Here is a 26127-nt window from a genome sequence, read left to right on the forward strand (position 1 = left end):
TTCCTAGGGGTACAGTCTTGCAGCTGAACACGTTAACCAACACATTGAATAATATAGGTCCAGAAGGCGTGCATTCACAGGGTGTGAAGGGGAGAGGACACAATCTCAGATAACTGTTCAACAATGTTTGTCGTTCGCGCCGCAGCTCTATCGTTGGTGAGATACAAAATGTACCCTCTGTATCTGTTCCACTTTCCCCCATTTGTGGTCTCCTTTCTTAGGGCATCCCCGTCCTTTTAAGACGGTTTTTTCGGGGATCATTGCAGAGTCCATATCCTTAGCCCAGTCGCTCAACAACGGGACCCCCTTCACCCCCCATTTTAGTGCTATGCTGCGTTTCGCAATAACAAAGCCCATCGAGACCCAAGCCTGTTCAGCCTGGGAGAGGTCAGTCGCCTTCCAAATATTGAGAAGGCAAAGCAGGGGAGAACGCTGCAGAGGTTTGTCACAGGTTCTCTGAAGTGGACGGGTGACTGCTTCCCAGTATTGCTGTATGTGTGGGCATTCCCATAAGATATGTACAAAAGGTACCTACTTGGTACCTGTGTCGGAGGCAGAGCGGGTGAGGGCGCCTACCCAGTCTGAACAATAGTTTAGCATTGAAATAGACTGAAGAATTTTCAGCTGGATAAGCCGTAACCCCATGGGAAAGGCTACTTCCCGGGGGGAAGCAGGGCGTCACGCAAATCCTCTTCCTCTATAGTACACTGATCTGTGTCCCAGCACCCTTTCAGTTTCTGCAACGGATCTGCACGATTGTTTACAAGCTTTTTATACGCGAGTGATATAGGCTTGTGGTCCATGGGATCCAATAGCAGCCTGTCCTCCGAAATAGCATGGCTAATCTGTAGGTAGCTGAATGCCTCAGAAGGTGCTAATTGGTATTTCGTCTGGAGGTCACTAAATGAGGCCATCCTCACCAACATGTCTCCCACTGTAGAAATTCCAATTGTGTCCCATTTGTCGAAACCCGGGCATTGTTGGAGACAACCCAGCATATCAGGCTCCCATAGCGGCGTCGCCTTAGTCAGGCGGTTATGCCATCCCAACATCCTTGTGACTTTATGCCAGGTCTCAACCGTACGGGCAGTGGGGCTGGTTAACTTTAATTTGCGTGGATGGGTGTATAGCGCCCTGTTGTAACCGCCCAGACCCATAAGCCAGTGGTCTGTACGGAAATTGGGGTCATCATGGGGGCCAAACACCCAACTGTTGATCGCAATCAGTTGGGAAGGCTGATAATAAAGACGTAATCTGGTTGCCCTATGCCCCCATCGTACCAACCTATCGTGAGCTTAGATAATGCGATGAGCAGGGCTATGTCTTCCCACAGTAGGCCCCGTACAGCGCCGTCGATTTGGGCAAAGTAGGAATCGGGGATAGGAGTGGGGCTGTTTTGCAACGCATAGAGAAAGCGTGGAAGCACAAGCATCTTAAACAGGGACGCACGTCCCATGAGGGTGAAGGGGAGAGATCGCCAATAAATGACATCAGATTTAAAGCGCTGAAGAGGCCAGAGTAGGTTTTTATCATAAAAAAATAGAGCAACATCTGGGGTGACGAAAATGCCCAGATACAGAAAACCGCGAAGAGCAACTGGTATCTCGTAGCCCCTTGAACTGGCGGGTGGATCACCCGACAGCGCATACATCTGGGATTTGGACCAATTTATCCTATATCCAGAGTGGAAACCAAAAATATGAAAGATGTGCAGCACCCGCCGTATGGATCGCGCTGGAGAGGCTAAATATAAGAGAATATCATCAGTGTATAATGAAATGCGGTCTTCATGATCCGCAGTCCATTTGAGCCCCCGAATCTCCGGATCCCTCCTAACCCAAACGGCCAATGGCTCCAATACGAGTGCAGAGAGCAATGGAGACAAGGGGCACCCCTGCCGCGTACCCCGGCGCAGAGTGAAAGTGGCCGAGCGATGGTTATTGACGACTACGTGCGCGGTGGGTTGAGTATACAACAACCTAATCCAGCGTATCAGTTTGGGCCCGAACCCCATGCGAGCCAGCACGGCAAAAAGAAAGTCCCATTCGATGGTGTCAAACGCCATGCTGGCATCTAAAGAGAGTAGGACCGTGTCTTCTCTGATAATGTTTTTCCTGCCCAGAGCCCCATTCACTATCCGTAGTTAATGGGCCGTGTTCCTGCCCGGCATGAATCCGGATTGATCCGGGTGAACTAAGTCGGTGATATACGGAAGGAGTCGATTGGCCAAGAGTTTGTCCAGGATTTTGGCCTCGACTGTTAGGAGGGAAATAGGGCGATACCATTTGCAGTCCTCGACCGGTTTATTGGGTTTATGGATGACCACGATGGCAGTGTTACGGACCTCAGCCAGGAGAAGTCCCGACTCGAATCACTCCAACTAGAGGTTCAGCAAGTGAGGACCCAACAGTGCGGCCATAGGCTTAAAAAGCTCAATGGGAAGACCGTTCGGACCCATCGCCTTTCCAGAACGGACGCCTTGGATAGCCTTCTGAATCTCAGTTTCAGTGATATCTACCTCCAGCGCCTCGCTGTCCTATGGGGAGAGGCCAGTTACCTCAATAGTAGCTAATAGGTCAGCGGACATTGGGGCTTGAGAAGTTGGCGAGCTGGTATAGACCTCCGCAAAATAAGACGCAAAGGTTTCAGCTATAAGTTGAGGATCCGTGAGAAGTGTACCATCCGGGGCCGCGAGTACGTGAACCCATCGTGAAGCCTGCTCATTGCGTTCCAGCCACGCCTGGAGTTTGCCAGTGCGTTCTCCTTGCTCATAAACCCTGTCGGGAGGATAGTAGCAACTGTTTATAGTCCTGCCTCTTGAGTTTTAGAGTTGCGTGGTCAGAGCCTCGCGCAATCGACTCTTCCAGATATGATATCTCTACTTCAATCTCGACCACCCTCTTGGATCTCTCAGTCCTATGTACCACCACCAAGGAGAGGGCCCTACCCTTTATCACGGCTCCAAACGCACCCCAGAGTGTCAATGCCGAGTCCACGATGCCCACATTTTCAGCAAAGTAATATTCTGTGTCTTTACGTAGAGCATCCCTAATGCGAGGGATTCTCAACACCCATGGCTGTACGGTAAGGGTACCTGGGCATCTGGCCCGACGTATAGTAAACAATGTTAGGACTGGAGAATGGTCTGAGATCCCACGTGCCACGCATGAGGCACTTGTGAAGGCGTGGATATCTTGGGTATGCGTGAATATGTGGTCTATACGGGATTGGCTACCGTGCACCCCTGACTGAAACGTGAAGCGTGTGTGTAGTGGGTTAAGCCATCTCCAAACATTAACTACCCCCAGGGTATTCGCAAACTCAAATAATTGTGAGGCCCTCAGTGGGTCCTCCCGTGACGGGAGACGGTCCAGAGTGCCATCCATTGTTAGGTTTAAATCCCCACCCATCACCAAAGTTCCCACGGGTAGTTCCACCAGTAGGGCACCTATATCACGCAAGGTCAATCTCTGTAACCCTGTGGGGGGCGTAGACAGAGACAAAGTTGAGAACGTGCCCCTCCCAAGAGCCAGTGGCTGCCGAATACCTACCCTGCACATCAGTCCAGGAGTCATGCACTATATATGGGCAGTTCTTACGGAGGAGAATCCCCACTCCCCTGGAGCCAGAGGTGAAACCCAAATGAACTACAAGTCGATAACCTTTCCTATTCAAGGCTCCACACGCATTCCCAATCAAATGTGTCTCCTGCAACATAACGATGTCAAGTTCCTGTCATTTAACATAGTGTAATACAATGCCCCTTTTAATTTTGTCCCCAAGGCCATTAACATTCCACGTCGCTATCTTAAGTGCGAAGTCAGTCGCCATCATGCCAGTCAAAGGGAGGAAAGACAAATCTACCGGCAGAGGAGCCACCGGGGCCTGCGCCCAACTGAGGATACTGTATTGTAGACCGCTAGAGGCCAGTGATGTGGAACTTGTTAGCGCTAAGCACATTGCACTCCTGCCAGATGAGGGAGAACCAAGCATTGCTTTCTACTGATACCAAACTTAAAAGAGCACTAAACAAAAATAAACAAATCACATTCTCAAAACCCAAAACACTCCCCTCTCCCGAGCCCCCCAACCCAACTCCCTTTTGCCTCCCTGCATATCGGGTCTGGAACCACCCGCTACCCCAACTTGCAGAGCGCCTGTCGCCCACCCTTAACATTCGAGAAACGTGATACAACCCCATTCCCTAAAGCAGCAATGAGAAAAAACTATGCGCACTCCAGCCCACCAACCTTCAAACACACATGTAGAGCCAAAGCGAGAAACCAGCTGCTATAACCGGACGACAGTGCCATCACTCCTGCAGCCAGGAAGCTCGCAGTCTTTCAAGCCCCACTCTCCCACCCTCCCGGACACTGAACAGCGGAACAACCAAAACAAGGAAAAGTTCAGTCAAGGGCCGTATATGGCCACGTATGAGTAGCTGGTGGATGCGTCCACCTCACTGGGTGGTTTGTATACTTGCATTTCTGAGTTATTCAACCCTCCGGATCACAAACTGTCGAGTCATCCAAAGACGGCAACCCCTGTCGGCGTCCATGGCCGCTGGGGGCCCCAGCATCCCCCGTGCGTCAGTGAGACCGCTTGCCAACAGTTCTCCAGCCCTCGAGCCAGTCCCATGCCTCCTCTGGCCTGGTGAAGAACCACAGTTTTCCATTCTACTCAATTCGTAGCTTGGCTTGAAACATCATTGCGTATTTAATTTCTTGATCTCGCCGCTGTTTCTGGACCCGCAGAGTGAAGTCGGAAAAGAAGGTGACCTTGCTGTTATCGAAGACTATCAGTGGGGCAGCCCTCGCAGTCTGAAGGATAATATCCCTATCTCTGTAATTCAACACCCTTGCCAGGAGAGGTCATGGCGGCGCCCCAGGTAGAGGCCTGCCCCCGGGCACACGGTGGGCACGTTCAATTGAAAAACATTTAGATAGTCCTCACGGCTGGAGCTGCTGGAGAATCAATTCTTCCACATAGTGATCAGCCGCCGGCCCTTCCGCCCGCTCTGGGACGCCCAGAATGCAGACGTTGTTGTGTCTCATGCGGCCTTCGTAGTTATCAAGTTGCAACGTTAGCATCTCCTGCGCAGTCTGGAGCTCCGAGACTTTGGGCTTGAGCAGTTTTTAATCAGTTTTGAGTTCTTCAGTGGTGGCCTCGACAGACCCAACTTGTTCCGACATTTTCTGCTTGTTTGCTCTTATCAAGGAAACCTCTGTAGCTACGGTGGCAATACTGGCTTCAAGGGAGGTGCACACTGTCATTCTCACCGATAAAATGTCCTGTAGTGTGGGTTCTGTTTGCTCCCCCGGGGGCTTTGATTGAGATGGATTCCCCTCTCCCGATTCCTCTGCCATGCAAAATCGTTCTTCTGTTATCATATTTGCCCGGTCTCAACTGGGTTAACGGGTTTAGTCCTGTTTTGTTTTTCCTATGATTGAGCAATCGCTGGATTGCGAGAGTACTTGTTGAGTATATAGTACTAGTGATTTTATTACATGATGTACAACTAATCTGTAGATTATGTCCTCCAGGGAGACTCCCTTTTACTCGGATGACTATATCCAGAATATCCTCAGTGGACCCTCTCTATTATCACATACCTCTACCCCCCTGCCCTCAGCATCCAATAATTCTAGGTTGTTACTCGAGAGATTGAAAATCTTAAGAAAAAACAAATCCGTACCGATTTGCATGCTCGCATGCTTACGGATTATCTTAAATCAAATACTATACCACTAGGACTACAAATCCGCAACGTTCCTGCGATTTTCACCCAGGATCCAAAATTTCGCACTGGATTTAGCCATCTTGCCAATACATGTTCCAGGCACTGGATGGTTCTTGGTATTTACACTGCCATTGAAAATAGTAAAAAAGAGCTAGAGGAGATAGCTGAACTTGAAAAGCTTATCTTAGCGGATACTACTATCGTTGAGGCAAAGAACCGCTTAGATAAAGTAAACACTACTATCACTACTTTTCATACTTTTGAACAGAACAAGAAAATAAATAAAATGCAAAAAGATAAAGAATTACAACAAAAACCAAACATACCCATATCAATTGGATACTTTCTACAACACACCATACCAGCCTGCAAGGTCCAAAAACTTGGGTAGGTATCGCAACAACCAGGTAATAACATTTTCAGACTCCTCCAATACATCGGTAGAAGACTCAGACAGTGGGGAGGGTACAAGTTCAGGTCCACCTAGACGTCCCCTACCGCCCCCTCTCCTTCCTACTAATTTTTTAGGAACAGGTCGCGGCCGCAGGAGACTATGATTATCAATTCACGGGCGAGAGACAGACCCGCCAAAAGTTCTATCAATGGGGGCCCCAGCAGTAACAAATACAGAGCCTCTTCCTAATCCATATCTCTTCATTTCATCTGACCTTGATTCCCCCGCACCAACCACACCCATTCATGTTTCCCCACTACTACCCACTTCTTTGGTCACGGATACAACCATACCTATCTTCAATTTGTCTAAACATCCTCTATCCACAGATGAAATCTCTTTACTTAGCAAAGGCCTTTCCTTTGTCCCTACTGCACGCAGCGATTTTTTCAAACTACAGGAGGATTTACTCTTATTTTTTAGACGCATACGTCTAAAACAATTTTTTTCCAGAAAAAACCCGATACTAACCCCTTTGTAGAGACACAATTCAAACCTCCATCTACCCTTTTGCCTCCCGCATCTATGATGCCACATGAAATTTTAACCTTTGAAAAAATTGTGCTACAGGAAATCAAACAACTACAACAACCTGAATTCGTACCTTACAATTTACCACTCACTGAAAAATTGGCTATTAGTCATCTTAGCGATAATCAGAACATCATCATCAAACCTGCGGATAAGGGTGGTGGCATAGTGATAATGGACCATGATAAATATGACATTGAGATCATTCGCCAGCTTAGCAATGTCACACATTATTGTAAGCTTACCACTGACCCACTCACTACCATCCAAAACAAAATCTCTACTATTGCCTCACAGGCACTTCACCAGGGTATCATCAATAAGAAGGAACATTCTTTCCTTAATAACCCATATCCTAGGACACCAGTGATGTACACCGCACCAAAAATTCATAAAAATGCCTCTACACCACCTGGCCGACCAATAGTATCTGGTTGTGGCACTGTGCTCGAACCCTTGGGCAAATACATTGATTCCATCCTCAAGGTTTTTGTCCCTTTAACGGATACCTTTGTCAAAGACAGTACCCATTTAATCAATATCGTAGAGGATCTACCGTTTGACCTAGAGTCAGATCTTATGGCAAGCCTAGACATTGAATCGTTGTACACCAACATTCCCCAGTCTGACGCACTCAGAGTCATAGAAGATTTACTGAACACAAGACCAAGACCTACACAAATTCCAACTAATTTCATAATTGAGCTTCTAGACGAAGCCTTGACCAACAACTATTTTCTGTACAAAGACACTTATTATCTACAGACAAAAGGAGTCTCTATGGGTTTTTGTTTTGCCCCTAATTTTGCTGTCCTTTAGGTTTATCATCTGGAAAAACTATAATTTTATCGACTCAAAACACCTTCATTACTAACATCATTCTATGGCGAAGGTACATAGATGATATTCCTTTGCTATGGCGCGGCACCCAAGATGCCCTAGTTGCCTTTGTTACTTGGCTTAACAATTCCCAACCACATTTGACCTTTATTTCAGACATCCGTAAGAATGACCTCCCCTTTCTGGACCTCACCCTGCACGTTGAAGATGGTACCATTGGTACTACTCTATGCCGGAAACCCACAGAATGGAACACTCTCCTTCTGTATTCCAGCTATCACCCACGTGGCCTACGCGATGGATTACCGTATGGACAATTCCTTCGGATCCGACGTAATTGTAAATGGCGTAAGGATTATTTTCGGGAGGCTGCTATCCTCTCTCAAAAATTAACCAACCGTGGCTATCCTAAACATTTGGTTAAGGAAGCGGGCCTGGTATAGTCATAGAGAAGTTATCTTGGCACAGACTATTAGACGTAGCAATACACGGATTCCTTTTGTCTCAACCTTTAGTCCATCGAGCAATAAAGTTGGGAAACTAATCAAAAGAAATTGGACACTGCTCCGTACCTTCCCTCACTTCGCAGATCCCCCGTTACTTTCATACAAAAGGGGTGACAACCTCTCGGATAAATTGGTCCATGCCATCACTTGGCCATCTAGAGAAAAACATGACCAATCAGTGACTACCTTGTGGGGTCTCCCCCCTGTAATAGGTCATTTTAAATGTCAGAATTGTAATGTTTGTGATCTTACATTTAAACACCAAAGTATTTGTCACACCGGACCATACTTATCCACTCAAACAGTTTTCTAACTGTCGTACCAACAACGTGATTTATGTTATTCGCTGCCCCTGTAATTTATTTTACATCGGTCAGACCACACAGATGATTAAACAACGCATTTCACAACATAAGAGCCGCATCAGATGCAATGTCACCACCGCACCTCTGGTAACACACTACAGAGACTGTAACCATTCCGAGAATGACATGACATGGCAAGTCATAGACCGACCACAACTACCTATACGTGGCGGCAATCTCCAACTCCTACTTAACAAATGTGAATGTAGATGGATCACTCGCTGTAACTCTGTGACACATGGTCTAAATTCCCTCGATGAGTGGAACGCAGCTATTACGTACCCTTAGATAATGGTCCTTTCAAGTTATTCCATTCATCTTGTATATTACTGTTCTCCTTCCCTCCTTCGCCTCTATCCCTCCCTCCCCCCGCCTTATATGGAATCCATGAGTATGTTTTGCACTCTGTATTATTTGAAATTATTGCAACTTCGCTGATCTCATGTTTAATGTTTCTTAGAAGATGGTTCCTTTATTGACCTTTCATGCGTCCCTTTTTTCCCTTCCCCCCCCTTCCTTCGTCTCTTCCCTTGCCCCTTTCATCTTTCCCTCCTTCCCCTTGTCACCCGTCATAGCCAATGTTACTACAGCCCATGGCTTATTGTGAATTGTTCGCTTATTTTGTAATTCGCTTTGTCATAATGAAGTACATTATTGTGTTTGTTCGTCTATCATTGTCGATGCCTGGGTATGATGCTTTCATATCTATACATTTTATTCTCCCCTTTTTCAATTTTTCATTGACAATGTTGTACTATTTATAATATGTTTAAGTATACAAGTCTCCAAATATCGCTTTTCCTTCTCTTTTTGGCCGGCCATCTATCTAAGGCCATCCACGCTTTCAATCTTCCCCCTGGGGTACCGACGTGGTTTCTTCCCACTCTAGTTGTTAATCTCATTTCCTCTCACGTGACACCGGCTACCGCTGGTTATACTCCTATCTCCACGCCCCCAGCCAAAGACGCTTCATTCGTCTCCCTTGCAACCAACACACCGGACTTATCCCGGCTTTTGCTTCCCCGGATAATTTAACTGAAGCCTGTTGCCCGATACTTGGATTTACTTCCAGTTGGTAAGCATTTCTCTGACACCCTTCTTGATCAAGTAGCGCTTACCTTTAAACGCACGCGTCTGCCCGGCGCTTTTCGTGATATTTTTGGGTTTCCAACGGTGCCCATTCCTTGTCCCCTTGTTATTTCAGAGAGCCGCTGTTTTTCAGAGATTTAACCACAGCACGTACTTTAACTACAGCACGTACTTACAGTCCTTCTTTCCTCATTGGTAAGCACCCTCCTATGTACCTTGGCCTCCCTGTCGCCTTTGTATTTGGGTATGCTATTAATCCATTGCCATTTGCTCTTTAGAGTCATTCTAATCACGCCCAGATGCCTCCTCCTCGCTGAGACTGATCCAGCGCTTTGTCTCCTTCGTGGACATCAGGTATCTCCCGCCCTAGTTGTCCCCCATTTTAGAATCCATTCCTCTGGGTCCTTCCACTTATTTTTCCTTTCTTTCCTTTTCCTCTTACCTTTTAGAAGTACCTATTGATGCATATGTAACCGTAGTCCTGATGATGAACTCAAGTTAACGAGTTTGAAACGCCGTCGACTCCACAATGTTATTTGCGGCTGTGAAAAGGGTCATGCCCTAATCATGAAAATAATGTTGCAATGATCAATGTTTTGTAAATATTGTGCCGGACCCTTATTGTTCATTTATCCTGCGCCGCCTCACGTTGCTCCTGCACCTTTGTGTCACTGCGCCGTTTTCATTCAACACTTCACTCCCAGTGTTCACATGGTTGTTATGATTACTGTAATTTAGTTTTGTTTCTGTACTTCTATCTACAAATAACAACCTTTAATCTCTTCTTGGTCTCCCTTGTCCTGTTTGTTATGATTAATTTCAATTTTCTAATGGTCCTTTTTACATGAGTGACCAGTTGAGACATTGTTTTTCTGTTATGCAAATTTGTGGAGCTTGGCTTGGACCGCGTTGCGGCCAGTCACCATCTTGTGGCATGTAGGCCCCACTCCGTGACACAGAAGAAATGGTGAGGGGGACCAGCCCTGCCGACTACTCGCCGCCGCCTGCCGCGGGTATCAACCCACACCAGCCTGTCTGTTTTCGCCTGCCAGGCATCCCCCTTTCCCCCACACCCCCAACCACTTGTAACCGGGCACAGGTAGCACAACAAAGACCACTTCTACCGGCAGATTGTAAGCGCACAGTGGTAACGGCCTTGATTATATCAAGATTAGACTATTGTAACAGTCCTTATTTAAATATGCAGGAGCGCAGCTTACAAAAACTTCAGATGCTCCAGAATTCAGCAGCTAGGCTGCTTACTGGAACTTCGAAATTTGCATCAATCTCGAGCTCAATCAAAAAATTTCACTGGTTGCCTGTAAAAAGCGAATCCTTTTTAAAACTCTTTGCTTAGTCTTCTGAGCTCTCCAGGACACAGGCCCATTTAATCTGAAACAACAATTTCAGTGGTATGTGCCCGGAAGATCTTAACGCTCGTCAGGAGCAAAATTAACAGTAGTACTGACCATAAGGAGAGCCAGATGGGGAGGCAGAAGCTTTTCCGCTGGGGCAGCTAAGGCCTGGAATGAGCTCCCTTTCGGTTTGAGAAAGTCTAAGGATTTACTTGCATTCAGGAAAGCGCTCACAACATGGCTGTTTTAAACTCTCCTGGCCGAAATTGTTAGTTAGGAGGACTGCAGCAAGCGCCAGGACACCTTAGGGTAACCGTGCTCTATATAAGTTTTACTAACATAACATAACAAAGACCAAGGGGGCAGCACAAGCGTGTAGGAGAGGCTCCACTGCAGAGTAGGCAATTAGTAGAGGTTCCGATCCTCACTGTGGAGGTCCAGTGGTGTAGGGGCTGAACAGCGTCACTTTCCCTCAACGGGTCTCAGGTAGAGAGCAATCCGGGTCCACCTCACTGGCACTGCCCGGAAGGAGCGCGATCATGGGGCATCCCGGCCCTTACAGGGGCCCAGGAGCAGAAAACCAGGGCCTGCTCACTACGGACGGGAGAGTCCCGCAACTCCCCCCCCGGAGGTGCCCCTCCGCCAAGATGATGAGCGTGCCCTCGCCCAGGACGCAGACGGCCGCGCCAAACCGGCTTACTGGGAATCTGCAGACTTCAGTTGATTATCGGCGAGATAGAGTGTAGGCCTCGTACGCATAGCATTGGAACAGTCTTGGAGGCAAAGCTCGCACCGGCGGACTATAGATCTTGGGCCAGTCCCTGCTGGCAGCACTTGCGGCCCACTCACCACGCCGCGACCTCGGTGTCGATTTGACAAGCTCGCCCAGGAAAGGGGAGGGCACGCGCCGTGTCTCGGGCGCCTCTCCAGAAGATCGGGTCTGCCTCTCCGCTTCTGCCCCCTCCCCCCAGGTCAACGAAACTCCACCCAGACGTCAGGTAATTGTGAGCAGCCGGGCACAGGATAGGGCGAAGGCGGCCATGGCAAGCTGGAATTAGGCGGATGTTACGGGAATGGCTCAGCGGAGCTCAGCTACCGTGTGGCCATTTCCCTCTGCAGTTGGCCACGCCCCTTAATAGCTTTCTTAGTCAATCTAGCTGGCTTTAAGCAGTTTCCAACTGAATAAATCAATTTCTTAAGCCCACGTTAGCCTTGAATTTGATCTAGTAAAGCTGTCACTGTTTACTGAATTGTGGTTTTAAAACATATTTTCAAAGTAAAAAGAACAAGGTCGTGGCACTCTGAAAGGCCATATTCACAATAAAGTAGGTTTGAAACAGAAGCGATGCCTAATCCCTTGGGACACCTATCTAGACCCTCTTCTGGCTGGATATAGATTCAGCCAGTTTGGAATCATCAGCCTATGATTACTTCACCAAATAAGAATCAATTAAAGTAGTACAACAGTTGACCTTCGAGGGAGGAAGATTATATATCTGCCACCAAGAAAGATTATTAATATGAAAGAGCGAATTATAGCATACTTGGTATCCAAAGCTACCTATAATCGTAGGTGTATCATAACTTCTCTGCCACAAGCTCAGACATTGGTGTCAGCAATATGTTGAGCAGTACTCACACTGAAGCTGAATTCAGCTGCGTCTACTTGCATAAATCTGAGGCACATAAAACCAATTCTCGCTTTTAAGTGGACATTGTGCACTAAAATGAAAGGGCCTCGAGCCTATATTATTAAAATCTGCTATTATTAGAGGGAATTTTAACTCAACCATCAAACAGACAGAAGTGTTTTGCTTCAGTGGTAGTTATGTACATCCTGGAATATAATTGAAGCTCCAGTTTGCTGCAAGCCAGAAAAGGGTAAAATAAAGTGCCTGCAGGGCTCTGGGGCAAAAGGAATGCATTATTGTCTTGATTTCATCTGTACTGTGATGTACGTTATCAAATGGTCTACACAGCTTGCTTGGAGTCATGTTATTTTAGCATCTGTAAGAGTAAACCAGAATCTGATTGACGCTTACTAAATAATAAGTGTTTTTAGTAATGTATTTGTTTTCATTAACTTGATATAACTGCAAGTCAGTCTTCCTGCTACGCAACAGTTATGCATCAGAATGTGTTGTGTTTTTCCATTGTCCTAGTATATTATTAGTTTAATATGTGCTTATTTGATTTTTGCTTCTTCTAGATGTCGTTCTCTTGGCAGGTCTGGAGTGTGGCTTGAAAGAATTTCTAGATGCCAACTACAATTTAAGTTACGTTTTTGCACACAATCTCACCTTTTTGGGAAAACCATGTCTCGCATAGCAGAAGCTCTCCAGGGCCCCAGTCAAAACCCAGACGCCGCCTCTTGGAGTTTACTCCAGGAATCAACTGCAGAAAAAGAGTGTAGTACATGGGTTAAGTAATCAGACTTCCAGAGAAGGCAACATGGTGTAATTTATTCAAATAGGTAAAGTGGTTGTGGAGGGTACTTTTTTGGTGACAATAGCTCCTGGCAGCAGAGTCAGTAGAGTGGGTCATTATGTCATATGGCACAATCAGAATCTGCATTCTGTCTGGGGTCTTGGTGTCGGTTATGAGTAAAGTGAGGGTGATTACGCGTGGCAATATGGGAGAGGAGACTCTATTTTCAAGGCTTAAAGGCTGGTGACCAGGAACAGATTTGAAGCCACTGTCTGGGAAGGAGTTGGTTATGGGACAGTGTCAGGCAACGAGAACGATATTTCAACAGTATGATGAGGGGGATAGTTAGAACAGCAAAGTCTTGAAGGACGATTTGTTATTAAACAGTTTTTGTGGATAGAGGTCAGTTAAATGTTCTGGTGAATGAATGGTTATGGAACCAGAGCCCACAAAGTAGGTGCAGCTCTTTGGGTGGTGCCTGGGGTGTTAGGTTGGTGGGGTGGAAACCAAGAACATGGGACAACGTCTTGCATATGGAAACTGATTACAGGAAACAGTGTTTGGGAAAGGCAGGAGGCAGAATCTGGAGAGTGGCTGTCTAGTGTTTAGCAACAGGAGGTCAAGGGATGCAGTGCATAATCCAAAGGAAGGGAAGGGGGTGGAAGTAGAGAAACTATGCTAGGTCCAAAACCAGACTATGCACCGTTACTAAAATAATGTATACGTATAAATTCGAATGAGAGTTAGGCAAGGGAAAGAAAAATATGCTGAAGAGCAATTCCAGACCCTTTGCACGCATTTCAAGAAAGGCAGGCTGTCTGTTTTAGTGATAAACAAGTGTTTGACCCTTGAGAAATAGACAGCTCTTCTCTGACAAGACATCTTCAACCTTGTACTTTTTACCTCTAAATGGGGAGCAGATTGCAAACTAATCATAAACGTATACGTAAATAGACTAAAAAAAGAAATGGCAGGCCAGCCAACTTGTTTACACGACAATCGTCACCTTCCAACTGTTTTTCAATAAAGGTGGTTCCTGACAGAGCTGCTGTTTAGTGAAATTCTTTGACTGACTGGTCCTGCGACTTCAGATGGCTACGCCAGACACTGAATGAATGTAACAGTATCTCCCAAATCGGAGGTGCCATTCTAAACAAAGAGAGGATACCTTATAAGTCTCTATAGCGGGAATCGAAGGTAGGATGTCATGCTCTATTTATTATTTGCATAAGCTGGCAACACTCGTACAGGAAACAGGCAGGTTTGCCAAGATGCACCAGGAATGTATGGGATATTTCAAAAATGCATATTACACATGGGGATGGTGAGAATGGTACGTTGAGAGTGAATGTATATAACCGGTGACCACGTGTCAGCCTTAACCCCTTGGCTGCGGCAGGAATTCCGCCGCAGCGCTGGGGGGGGGTTTGGGGGCAGTGCAGTGGCGCTGTGCTCATGACGGAGCCACTCCGTCATGAGTCACGGTTGAGCTGTGCTCATGACGAGAGGGAGAGTGTGTGTGGGAGGGAGAGTGTGTGTGGGGGGAAGAGAGAGCGAGAGGGAGAGAGCGTGTGGGGGGGGGGAGAGAGAGGGAGAGAGGGAGAGTGTGTGTGGGGGGAGAGAGGGAGAGAGGGAGAGTGTGTGTGGGGGGGGAGAGAGAGCGAGAGGGAGAGTGTGTGTGGGGGGGGGGGAGAGAGAGCGAGAGGGAGAGTGTGTGTGGGGGGAAGAGAGAGCGAGAGGGAGAGTGTGTGTGGGGAGAAGAGAGAGGGAGAGGGAGAGTGTGTGTGGGGGGGAAGAGAGAGCGAGAGCGTGTGTGTGGGGGGAAGAGAGAGCGAGAGCGTGTGTGGGGGGAAGAGAGAGCGAGAGCGTGTGTGGGGGGAAGAGAGAGCGAGAGCGTGTGTGGGGGGGAAGAGAGAGCGAGAGCGTGTGTGGGGGGGAGAGAGAGCGAGAGCGTGTGTGGGGGGAAGAGGGAGAGAGGGAGAGTGTGTGTGGGGGGAGAGAGGGAGGGAGGGAGGGAGAGAGAGAGAGAGAGAGAGAGAGAGAGAGAGAGAGAGAGAGAGAGAGAGAGAGAGAGAGAGAGAGAGAGAGAGGGGGAGAGGGGGAGAGGGGGAGAGGGGGAGAGGGGGAGAGGGGGAGAGGGGGAGAGGGGGAGAGGGGGAGAGGGGGAGAGGGGGAGAGGGGGAGAGGGGGAGAGGGGGAGAGGGGGAGAGGGGGAGAGGGGGAGAGAGGGAGAGAGGGAGAGAGGGAGAGAGGGAGAGAGGGAGAGAGGGAGAGAGGGAGGGAGAGTGTGTGGGGGGAAGAGAGAGCGAGAGGGAGAGTGTGTGTGGGGGGAAGAGAGAGCGAGAGGGAGAGTGTGTGTGGGGGGAAGAGAGAGGGAGAGTGTGTGTGTGGGGGGAAGAGAGAGCGAGAGGGAGAGTGTGTGTGGGGGGAAGAGAGAGCGAGAGGGAGAGTGTGTGTGGGGGGAAGAGAGAGCGAGAAGGGGACATACGTTGTCAATTCCACTTGCGCGTTGATAGGGCCATCCTTCTGTAGGCCTATCAGGAAAGCTGAGGTTGTAGAAATGAAAGAACGGATGGAGAATATTCCTGGATTTGGAAAACATCCATGACCCATTTATGAGCACTAGGAAATGGCATGTACTGTGGTAACTCGCCAGAAGACTATGGTTACCGCAGGGACAAAGCAAAGTACCAAAGACTTTTGCCTGGAACCAAAAGTCCTCTCTGTACTATCACATTCATTTTTCCTCTTCCCCCTGAACTGTGCGCTCAGGGAAGTAGTGGGTGTATTGGACACTGGAAGGTCAAATTACTATTCTACTCCAGTCCTAGAATATTTAGGGAAAGAGCAACGTTACCCCAACTATTTCAGGAGGCTTATTTAGTATGCCAACACCAGTCCTGGAATATTTTGGGAAAAGTTATACATTCCCCAAGTATTTTTAGGAATGCTTGATAAGTAGTAATTTTGAATGGCAGAATTGCTGCTCTGATGGTGCAGCTAAGGGCAGAAAATTAGGAATACCTTGATACTAAGATCCTGTGGCAAATACAACAAAAGTGGTATGGTAGAGTTAGAAATAGTAAGGAAAGAAGGGAGGGCAAGGAATACGTTGGGATCAAATTTAACAGCTATAACCCTCATTAATTCAGCGATAAATTACTTTTCAAAGGTTGCGAAAGGACATTTCACTGAGCAATACATCACAATACAAACTGCAGTTACCACTACACCGAAGGAAAGATGGTGGGGTTCCCTTTTTTCCTGCAGAAATGGGGAAGAAGGGGTTCCTAGAATACAATTTAAATGGTTATACTAAGCTTTTGGCGTGCTCTTTCCCCACCTGCTCCTATGTGATTGAAGATAACAGAAATACACTGGTTCATGGCTCAATGGCAATTATGAAAACTAGTACCGTAAAACATTTGCAGACGTAAGGAGTGAAGAATAAGAAGGTGAGCTAGCACCCCTACTATTTAAATATTACTTTTTTAAACTACTTGTCATTTTTGATTTATAATTTCTGGCTATTAATCAAATACATTTCCTAGTAATGGCCTTTCTTGGGCTCTTTTGAATGGGTAAGAATAAACACTTCGAATAAACATATCAGGTGTTGCTTTGCACTCCAAGATAAACAGCAATAAGAATATTACAATAACACCTCTTATAGCAGCAAGGTCTGACACTAATGTAAGGAGTGCAAATATCCCCAGCAGGATCATTTGGCCAGGTCAAACCTTTTCCATAGGACCTTGTTCCTCAGGTTGTGATAATAATATAGATTTAGACATTCACAACCCGAACCATACTTTACCTTTAATCATTTCTGCTGATCACAAGTTAGCAACTATTCTCAAGGCCCACTGTGAGGGCGACGTAGATTTAACATGCGGAGAGGATTCATCTCACAAGTTAGAATACCACCCTGAGGTGTACATTGTTGGTGATAACAAATCAACACCAGAGCAGACTCCAAGCCCAGTAACTGCCATAGATAAAACCGCATTGTGACAAGAAATTAATAAGTTGCTAGAAATCATAGCTACTTGGTCCCATCAATCTTATAAAATAGAAATTCAAGTTGATCCACTTCAAACAACAGCAATTATAGAAAGACACCAATATAAATTCATTGTATTTGAGGGATTCCAATTTAGACACTACAAGTCAATGGTATTCCTTAGAAAATACTTGCTCAGCAGAAGTAATCTACCAAACATAATGCAATCATCGATGAGTTGAGAAATGCTACAAATAAGGCAAACCTGACAATACCATAATTTGCAAATGAAGGGGACACCATCTCAAAATAACAGACCTGGTGCATGGGTAACCAATCCTTTGACTCACAAATCGCTAAGCTAAGATCATTACAAAAGGTTTCAATTAGTTTGGCAGGATCGAAGTCTAATAACTAAGGGGCCGATTACGAATTTGGCGGTGCGGGGCGGAACACCGCAGCCCACTCCAGCACCGCCAACCAGCTTACGAGTTCTCTCCTGGTCAATATATGCGAGTCAGAGGGACAGAGTTCTACTGAAAATATAAATAAAGTAAAACTTTCATCAGCTAATCTAGGTACTAGTTCTAACAAGTCATAACCTACTCCAGCTCCAGGGGCCACTCAGAATTGTATTCTAGGGAAGAATTTGACGAACAAATCTTAATGTGATCATATGAAACAAGAAAAAGATTCTACATATTCACTTTATTTCTTTGGCAAATTATAATGTCAGATGGGACTAAGACTCAGTTATCATGGGAATTTTATTAGGTTTGTTTTCATCACATCCAAAACTACAGCATTTAATATCGGAACGCATAGCAAGGGTAAGCTTTATTTCACCATTACTCCAGGAAAAGGAGGCAATTACTGCAGTTTCTTAGTATGACCAACATGATACACAGCTGTCTTTTGAACATCAGAACATTTTGGACGACTGGGGCATTGCCATAAGAATATACATTTAAAAAACTGTCTTCATCTTTTAGTAAAGACAAGCATGCAATAGATGTAGGGTCTAGCAGGACATCAGTTCTAAGTTTGACAAAGGGGAGAAATCGTAAATTGGATATTAACCACAAAAGGTTTTGTGTAACTTTAAACCCCAAAGACCTACGATCCTGTAAGATAAAATAAATAAAAAGAAGATAGTGGACAGCCATTATCTACTTAATCAGCTAGGAAATCTAGCCTGCGTGCAAAGCCTCATTCTTAGTACTGCAGTTAGCAAAATCATGCAATCAACATTCAAGGACAACACAGACCCTATCCATTTTGAACCATTGAATGTCACAGGTTTAAAAAAAATTATTGATGATGCTAACATCTAGAATCATGTTAAAACGTACCACATTTTCTGTGGTCAGGAAGCTTGGTGTTTGGACCACAGCCTATTCTAGGATTTCAATTATTTCATACTTCAGCAGAAGCCTTTTAGGAAAAATAGGTAGACCATTATGGGCCATATTATACATAGTTGCCAATGGCACAACAGTTGTGTACCCGCTTTTTGCGTACCCGGGACTTGGATAATTTAGAATGGGTCATACGCTTTTGTAGTCCCTTCTATCATATTGATAGCGCAAGCACACATGTAGCGCCTGCGCTCTCTTCAGAAGAAATTTTCTCATTTACATGGCGGAGTGGCCCCATGCAAATGAGGGAATCACTTCGCCTCTGAACCCATCCAGTCTTAAGGAATGTGGGCAGAGAGGCAAGCATGCCCTTAAGAGGCACACTGAAAGCGTACCACAAAAAGGTGACCTTCTTAATGGGCCCCTGGAAGTCAGCCCTTTGGAGGATGGAAAATGGGTCCCATGTATGCGCTGAGACATTCGCCTGCAGGTGGGTGTAGTCAGTCACTGTTCCCGCCTGCAGGGGGGATCTCAAACTCCGCTTTAAAGCACAAGCAGATTGTAACCAGTACAGAGAAACACAGAGCAACTTTGAAGCTGCTGCTCCGTATTTCACCGACTGCACCATCTGAGTTTGCGGTTGCCGTGGGGGCAGAGCATTTATTGCAATATTGCGCAGTGTCCCCGTTTGTGCCATGAGCACCTGCTTAAAGGTCCGGTAACACAAACAAGGACAGTTTGCCCTCTATGAATAATGGGTCCTGGAGGCCTGTCAATATATATTTTAGCAAAATTAGATGTTATCAAACGAATTTGTACAGGTACTTCTAACATGCAGCAATTATTGTGACTGAACTGTATATATGTACATTCCGCTAATAAAAATAAAGAAAAACAATTATATAAATAATAAATGAAATAAGATTTAAATATGAGGATACAGAATATAAAGGGGTAATATTCAATTTAAATATTTAATTCGCCGAGCAATCGGATGAGAACTTTGAGAACACAATTTAAAATGGGGTAGTCCTGAATTAGTATTGTTGGCTACTAAAACAAGTTAACCTGGAAACTACTTCCAGCTATTGTTATATAGCTGTGGAATGCGAACCTTAAATGGGTTCCGTTTAGTGAACCAGCCAACTAGGCACACAAACCATTTTAGTTTTTCCCTCTTTCAAAATGTCAACCGGCTTCAAATTCGAAAGTGATCACTTTCCCCAAGGAATAATTAATAACTTACACATAGACATAGTAAATATATAGTTCCAGAACGAAGTTATTTGTCTAGAGCGTGTGGACTGAAGATTGAAATTAAATATAAAAATGTCACCTAAAATTTCAGAATGGAAAATGCTCGTCTACGTTGTTCTGGTAAAATCGGATTCAACTACTTTTAGGAGAAATGTAATCCAATGTATGGTCATTAGCGATAACTTCACTAATAGGAATAAAAAAGAATCCTATTAAGGTGCACAAGAAAGAAAGAAAAAAGAATGTAAATAAAATTGTTAAGAAAGCCAAAATCCCTTAAAGATAATTCAGATGAAAAAAAGGAGGAGGATGAATAGGTATCCTTAATAATGATAAGTAAAACTAAAAAAGCATAAATATGAAGCCATTATATAAATGTTTTATACAACTGTACAACAAAAGTAGGTAACATCCCTGCATATGACTGAGAAAGTTATGTATCCTCACAATATCACTGAAGAATGTTAACACTTGAGAATACCCAAACTCCAACACTCTACCAACTGCATATCACCTATCAAACACTGAGAGAAAAACAAATATATACTGCCCATAAAGTATGCATTACTCAGCATGCATTTAAGGAATGGTGCTCGGCGAGTTATATAATAAACACCTTAAGCAAAGCAAGCTTGAATGGCAAAATTTATAAAACGGACAAAAGTTACTAGGCTTCATTGTTAAACCCATTACTTAATGAATGTTATCTTACAAATACTTTAGCAATGCCATGGAAGGGTTGCACTCTAAATCAATTGTATATAACAAGAACTCAAGAAAGTCAAAAGGTCTCATTTATGTCAGCATTTGGCTTTGGCAAGGATTGTACATCAATGCTGTACACAATGTCAGTCTATTGTTTTTTTTTTTAAAAAAAAGCTCTATGATGCGGCCAGTGCTTATGCTTGAAACAGAGGATGGACAGGAGGGGATGGGGAAGCTGGTGTTGGAGGATGAGCGGGAGAGGATGGGCAAACACATGCATAAAGGAGAGTGGGTGGGAGGTGTTGGCGAAGCAAAGGGACAATGGAGGGTGGGAGGTCAGGCTGAGAGAGAAAACAAAACAAGCATTGGCATAGCCAATAGGTCTCGCCTTTGGGGGCCTTATAAGTGTTTAGCCAGAGCTATTGACTTTGCCAATGTCTTTAAGCTGTGCTGTAGAGAAGTGTGGCTGCTGTGCAGCTTGCTTAAATGTTATAATAAAAAAGTGTCAGAAGCATTTTTGTTACCTTATATATGACCAAGAAGGCATTATATGTACAACTGAACGACCATATTAAAAAAAGTATTTACAATAAAAAATGTCCTGAGTTTTCTTTTATTCTTGCAATGCTGGCAACTTGTTTCTGCCTATTCCAATGGTTGTTTGTTAAAGCCTTTTTTTTGAGGGGGCATAAACAATCGGAGGGTGAAGGTTGGGAACTAGTACCTGTATTATAACATTAGCAGCGGCCAGACGCTAGGGGAGAATCAACAGATGCCAGATTCCGAGAGCAGGCTGAGGTGGTGCTGAGGGATGCTGAGGTGGTAGTGGTGGTGGTGACTGGTGCGGAGACTATGCGGAGGTGATGCTGAATGATACTCAGGTCTTGCTGAGTGATGATGATGTGGTGGTGTACTAGTGCAAAGGCGATGCTGAGTGATACTGATGTGGCGCTGAGTGAGGCTGTGGTGGCGCTGAGTGAGGCTGTGGTGGCGCTGAGTGAGGCTGTGGTGGCGCTGAGTGAGGCTGTGGTGGCGCTGAGTGAGGCTGTGGTGGCGCTGAGTGAGGCTGTGGTGGCGCTGAGTGAGGCTGTGGTGGCGCTGAGTGAGGCTATGGTGGCGCTGAGTGAGGCTATGGTGGCGCTGAGTGAGGCTATGGTGGCGCTGAGTTTGTTACACTGTCCTTAAAAACTGTTGTGTAAGGGGAGCCGATTTCCGTGTGGAGCACTATCATGCCCTTGGTTCAAGTTTGCGCTATAATTATGCGGGACAGGCAAGCGGGTGTGGCCTATTGTAATGTAATCGGACAATATCAGGTGAAAGCACTACGTATTCACAGCTCAGGGAGTGCTTCTTCTTATGACAAATCTCCTAATATCACACCCGTTGCGGCTAAGGCTGCGGATGTTAGAACTGGGTAACTAGGTTAAGAATCTCCGCTCAGGCGCAGCATCTTGTGATTCCGTGCAAATCGCTTCATTACACTGTGCTTAAAAACTGTTGTGTAAGGGGAGCTGATTTCCGTGTGAAGTGCTATAATGTCCTTGGTTCAAGTTTGCGCTATAATTATGCGGGACAGGCAAGTGGGTGTGGCCTAATGTAATCGGACAATATCAGGTGAAAGCACTAAGCCCAGGAGTTGTGTGTGCGCGCGCGCGTACGCTAAAAGGAAATTTAAAAAAACTAGCATTGGCATAGCCAATAGCGCTCGCCTTTGGGGTCTTTTAAGTGTTTAGCCAGAGCTATTGACTTTGCCAATGTCTTTAAACTGTGCTGTAGAGAAGTGTGGCTGCTGTGCAGCTTGCTGAAAAGATGTCTTGCCAGACCAGCGCATGCACTGTCTCAGGAGAGACCTAAAAAGAGGTGTTGAGGAAGCAAGAACAGCAAGGGAAGGTGGGCGGGGAGGAAGCAAGAAAGGCAACTGAGGGAGGGCAAGCAAGAAGGGGGGAGAATTACACAAGGGAGACTGCTGCAAAACACACATACTCCTATAGAGTTCTCAAAAAGAAAAGAGTAGCACTTGAAAAATGTGCAGTGTAAGGACACAAATAACATGCCCATGCTGGAAGGGAAGGAGAAACATAAGAAATGGAACGAAAGCCTACAGAAGTTGACAAATAAGCAACCAAATGAGTGACAGCGAAGCTAACCAAAAGTAAGCAATGAGTATCCTCTAAGCCTACTACATGCTAACACAATAGCTAGCAAGAGACAGCACATGCACGATATTAGGCGAGACCTAAAAAGGGCTGATTAGCAGATCCAGCCATTTATAAAATGATAGCCCTTTTAGAAGCTAAAGAAAATTGTTATGCTTCTTTACGTCTACGTGATTTAGGAGAATGGGCAGTGTAAATCTAATGCCATGGTTCAAATTGGTTTTAGAGAAAACACAGTCACACAACTGACAAAATTATGGCATCATCAATTTTAGTAAATTAGTAAAAGTGGAGCCATGTAACTTCATATCCGTTTTACAGAATTTAAAACAATGTCCAATTTACTGACAGAAATGGGCTATGGTACAAACTGAATCCTTGGGGCATAGATCCCATTCTGGTAAAAAGAGACGGAGGGTCTTGCCCCAATTTAATTTCATTTTTACATTTCAGACATAGCATTTCGAGCTAATCCTAGAGCATGTGCCCCTAAATTAGGCAGTGTACTGACTCCCAAACGTTTGTATGCAGATGACACTTTTATACTGTATAAACCCAGTGTAGGCATTCAGCACACAGTAGATTACCTAATAAATAATTGCAAAGAAAATAACTGGTGCATGAATTATGAACAATCCAACGTATGCTTTTTTGGGAAAGTGAAATCAAAGTAAAATTGTTGGGGATTAAATGAATAGCATATTAAGAAGGCTCAGACATACAAGTACGTAGGAACCTGGTTTCAAGAAACTGAGTCTTGCTCAACATAAAGCTAGGCTAAAGCTAAAGGCCCACTCACTAATGTTTGACATGCCTAGTGATTGTACCACTTTTACATCATCGTTCAAGCCTAAAATCCTGCTTTTTCATACAAGCCTTTTGTTTTTGATTTAATAAAAAAAATTACTGAAATATACCACTTTTAGTCATAATAAATATTAACTTTTTATCTGCCTGAACTTAAAGTTATGAAATTGTTACATTTTCTAAAAATAAAATGGTTAATAATAATACAATCTTATTAGAAACATTTTTGTTCCGTCAGCTTCCACAAACACATTTGGAATTTTCTTTGATTAAAGTCTGTCATTCAAGCTTTGCAGAATATCAGTTTTTTGTACAGATCTAAAATCGCAAGGAACACTAAAGTACATCTTTTGGGGATAGCTCGAGGAAAGAAAAAAGATTTGATTAGTTCCAATTTTCAATGACTGTGCATTAGAACTTGTACCTTAGCAGTAAAAGAATGTTGTAAAAATGGTCTGAAAGTTTTAAAATCTGCATCAAATAAACTGAATGCCATGGATTAGGAATTGAATTTGCCTTAGGTTAATATTATGAAATCTCAATCTCCTACATTCTTTTTAAAAATTAAACATCGTGAGAAGTATAGAATTTGAAATTGACTTAGCAGTGCTCCAAGTTTTAGCGAATATAGGTGCATTCGTTCGTTTTAGGAGCTACCACAAGCTTGGATTTATTATGTATAATGTTTATTGTGATGGTTTTATTAAGTGTACAGTAAATAAATTAATTATGTATGGTTAAATACTATAGGTCATAACAGGCTACCTACACTGCCGCACCAAAAGGGAAGTAATGGAAAGGAGTCAGAGGATTCTGGAATCCTACTGAAAGATTGGTTGTTTACAGAAATTCTACAAAATGTTGAAATGGGACAGTTAAGAGAGGGATTTCCTGGGGGATGTGGTCTGGACGCACAAGATGTCGGCCGCCATCCCATAGTGCTCCCGCACCAAACATCAGTTCATAATCCTATTGTTGCAGGTAGAAAAAAAAAAGTGGAGTTGCTGTTACCTAGGCTCTGTGGACCTGGGGACAGTGAGAGCAATCCCTCAATGCACTGGGGAAATCGCAGCCCTGGCAACCTAGCAAAGGATTGAGAGCCGGGAAGCCCAGCAGCCAAGATGGCAGCCACTCTGCATGCATGCCAGATGGCAAAAACAGTCAGTGTGGACCACTATTGGGAGAACGCTTGCCCAGGGAACCCCCTCCCCCCGCGTCTCCCCCAAAGAGAGCAGTTGACCCCTTCCCCACCCCCTTTTTTGCTTACTGGTGAGTCGGAGGGTTGAGTTCACCACTAAAGATAGATGCTACCCCCCACAGAACACAGTAGCGCGGGGCTGCCCATCCAGTGAGTTCAGCTGATCTTTTATTCCAGGAGAGGAGCAGCTGAGGACCCCGGTGCGGAGACAAACTGGACTCCTGAGGAGACAGCAAGCCGTATAATTTGTCTCAGGGCCCCTGAGTGTAGAAGAGCAAGAGATTAGTGCAACGCCTCACAGATCAGGACAGATGAGCCGCAAATAAGTGGCTCTATTGCGGGGGAGGTGACAATGCTGATGAAGGCAGATATTGGGTCAAATATTCACAAAGTGAAGGATCAACAGGACCTGATTAAGTGCACAGGAATTAATTAAGCTAACCTGGAGTATTGAAACCAGCCTTAAAGGGCAGTCTGAAGTTTCCCTACACTGTGCATGTATGGCCCAAGACGGGAGTTCCAGGGTTGAATGAGGCAGACAAAGACTACTCTTCCAGGTAAGAGCTAACCAGCATGGTGAAGAAGAGTCAATCAAAATACTCTGCTGGATGGAGATGGAATTCAGAGAGGCTGAATCAGGATTCGTCCTGGACAGGAAATTTCATATATGAGCAACTATTGTTTTCGTTAAGAGGCCTCTTGCTGGAGGTGAGAGCACAATGAATTGGGCTGAAAGTAGGATGGGAGCAGGTATTAGAAAATCGGAAGCAAATTTAACTTATAAGAAATATATATAAAGTGTTTTTCACAAAGCTCACAGGTCAGAGAAAAGCTTGGCAAAGACAAAAATTGAGAACTGCTAAATTGAGAACTGCTAAATTGAGATCATGTGACTGTCCTAAACGAAACAATGGAAGCAGGGAAAACCTCCATTCAACATATGGTCTCTTTTTACCCTGAAATGTCATTCACTACTAATAATGAAAGTGGAAGTTGTACTGGGAGGACATTTTAAGTCACCTTCGTCTAAACTAAGAGAACAGGACTCTCAGATTAAATATAAAAGAAAAAGAAAAGGAAACAAAAGAAACAAAGATAATTGGACTTGCATTGTGAGGTGAAAACAGCAAGTAACATGAGACCTTGCGCTGTCGTGGCAGCAATCTACCAAGCAATTCGTCCCTCACCAGTGCCTGTGCAGGATGCCAGTTTGGCTGGTGTCCGAGACATGACTCAATTAGAGCTTACCCACCTTTGAGAGCCTTCGGGACCTCGACATGGGGTAGGAGTGTACCCCCTACTCAAAAAGGTTGGCTTCCTTCAGCTTAGCAGAAAT

General features: G+C 45.0%; 1 protein-coding gene across 1 annotated transcript in view; it reads right to left on the reverse strand.

Annotated features, from left to right (window-relative positions):
* NUP85 (nucleoporin 85) overlaps window positions 1-26127 on the reverse strand; it is a 352506-nt gene that overhangs the window by 283972 nt on the left and 42407 nt on the right. Inside the window, exon 2 of the mRNA XM_085617042.1 lies at window positions 13181-13274. Coding sequence (XP_085473168.1) covers window positions 13181-13274 — 94 coding nt within the window. The remainder of the gene's footprint in view (window positions 1-13180; window positions 13275-26127) is intronic.

The sequence above is a fragment of the Triturus cristatus genome, chromosome 7 (assembly GCF_964204655.1).
Source record: "Triturus cristatus chromosome 7, aTriCri1.1, whole genome shotgun sequence".
In the NCBI taxonomy this organism is placed as follows: Eukaryota; Metazoa; Chordata; class Amphibia; order Caudata; family Salamandridae; genus Triturus; species Triturus cristatus.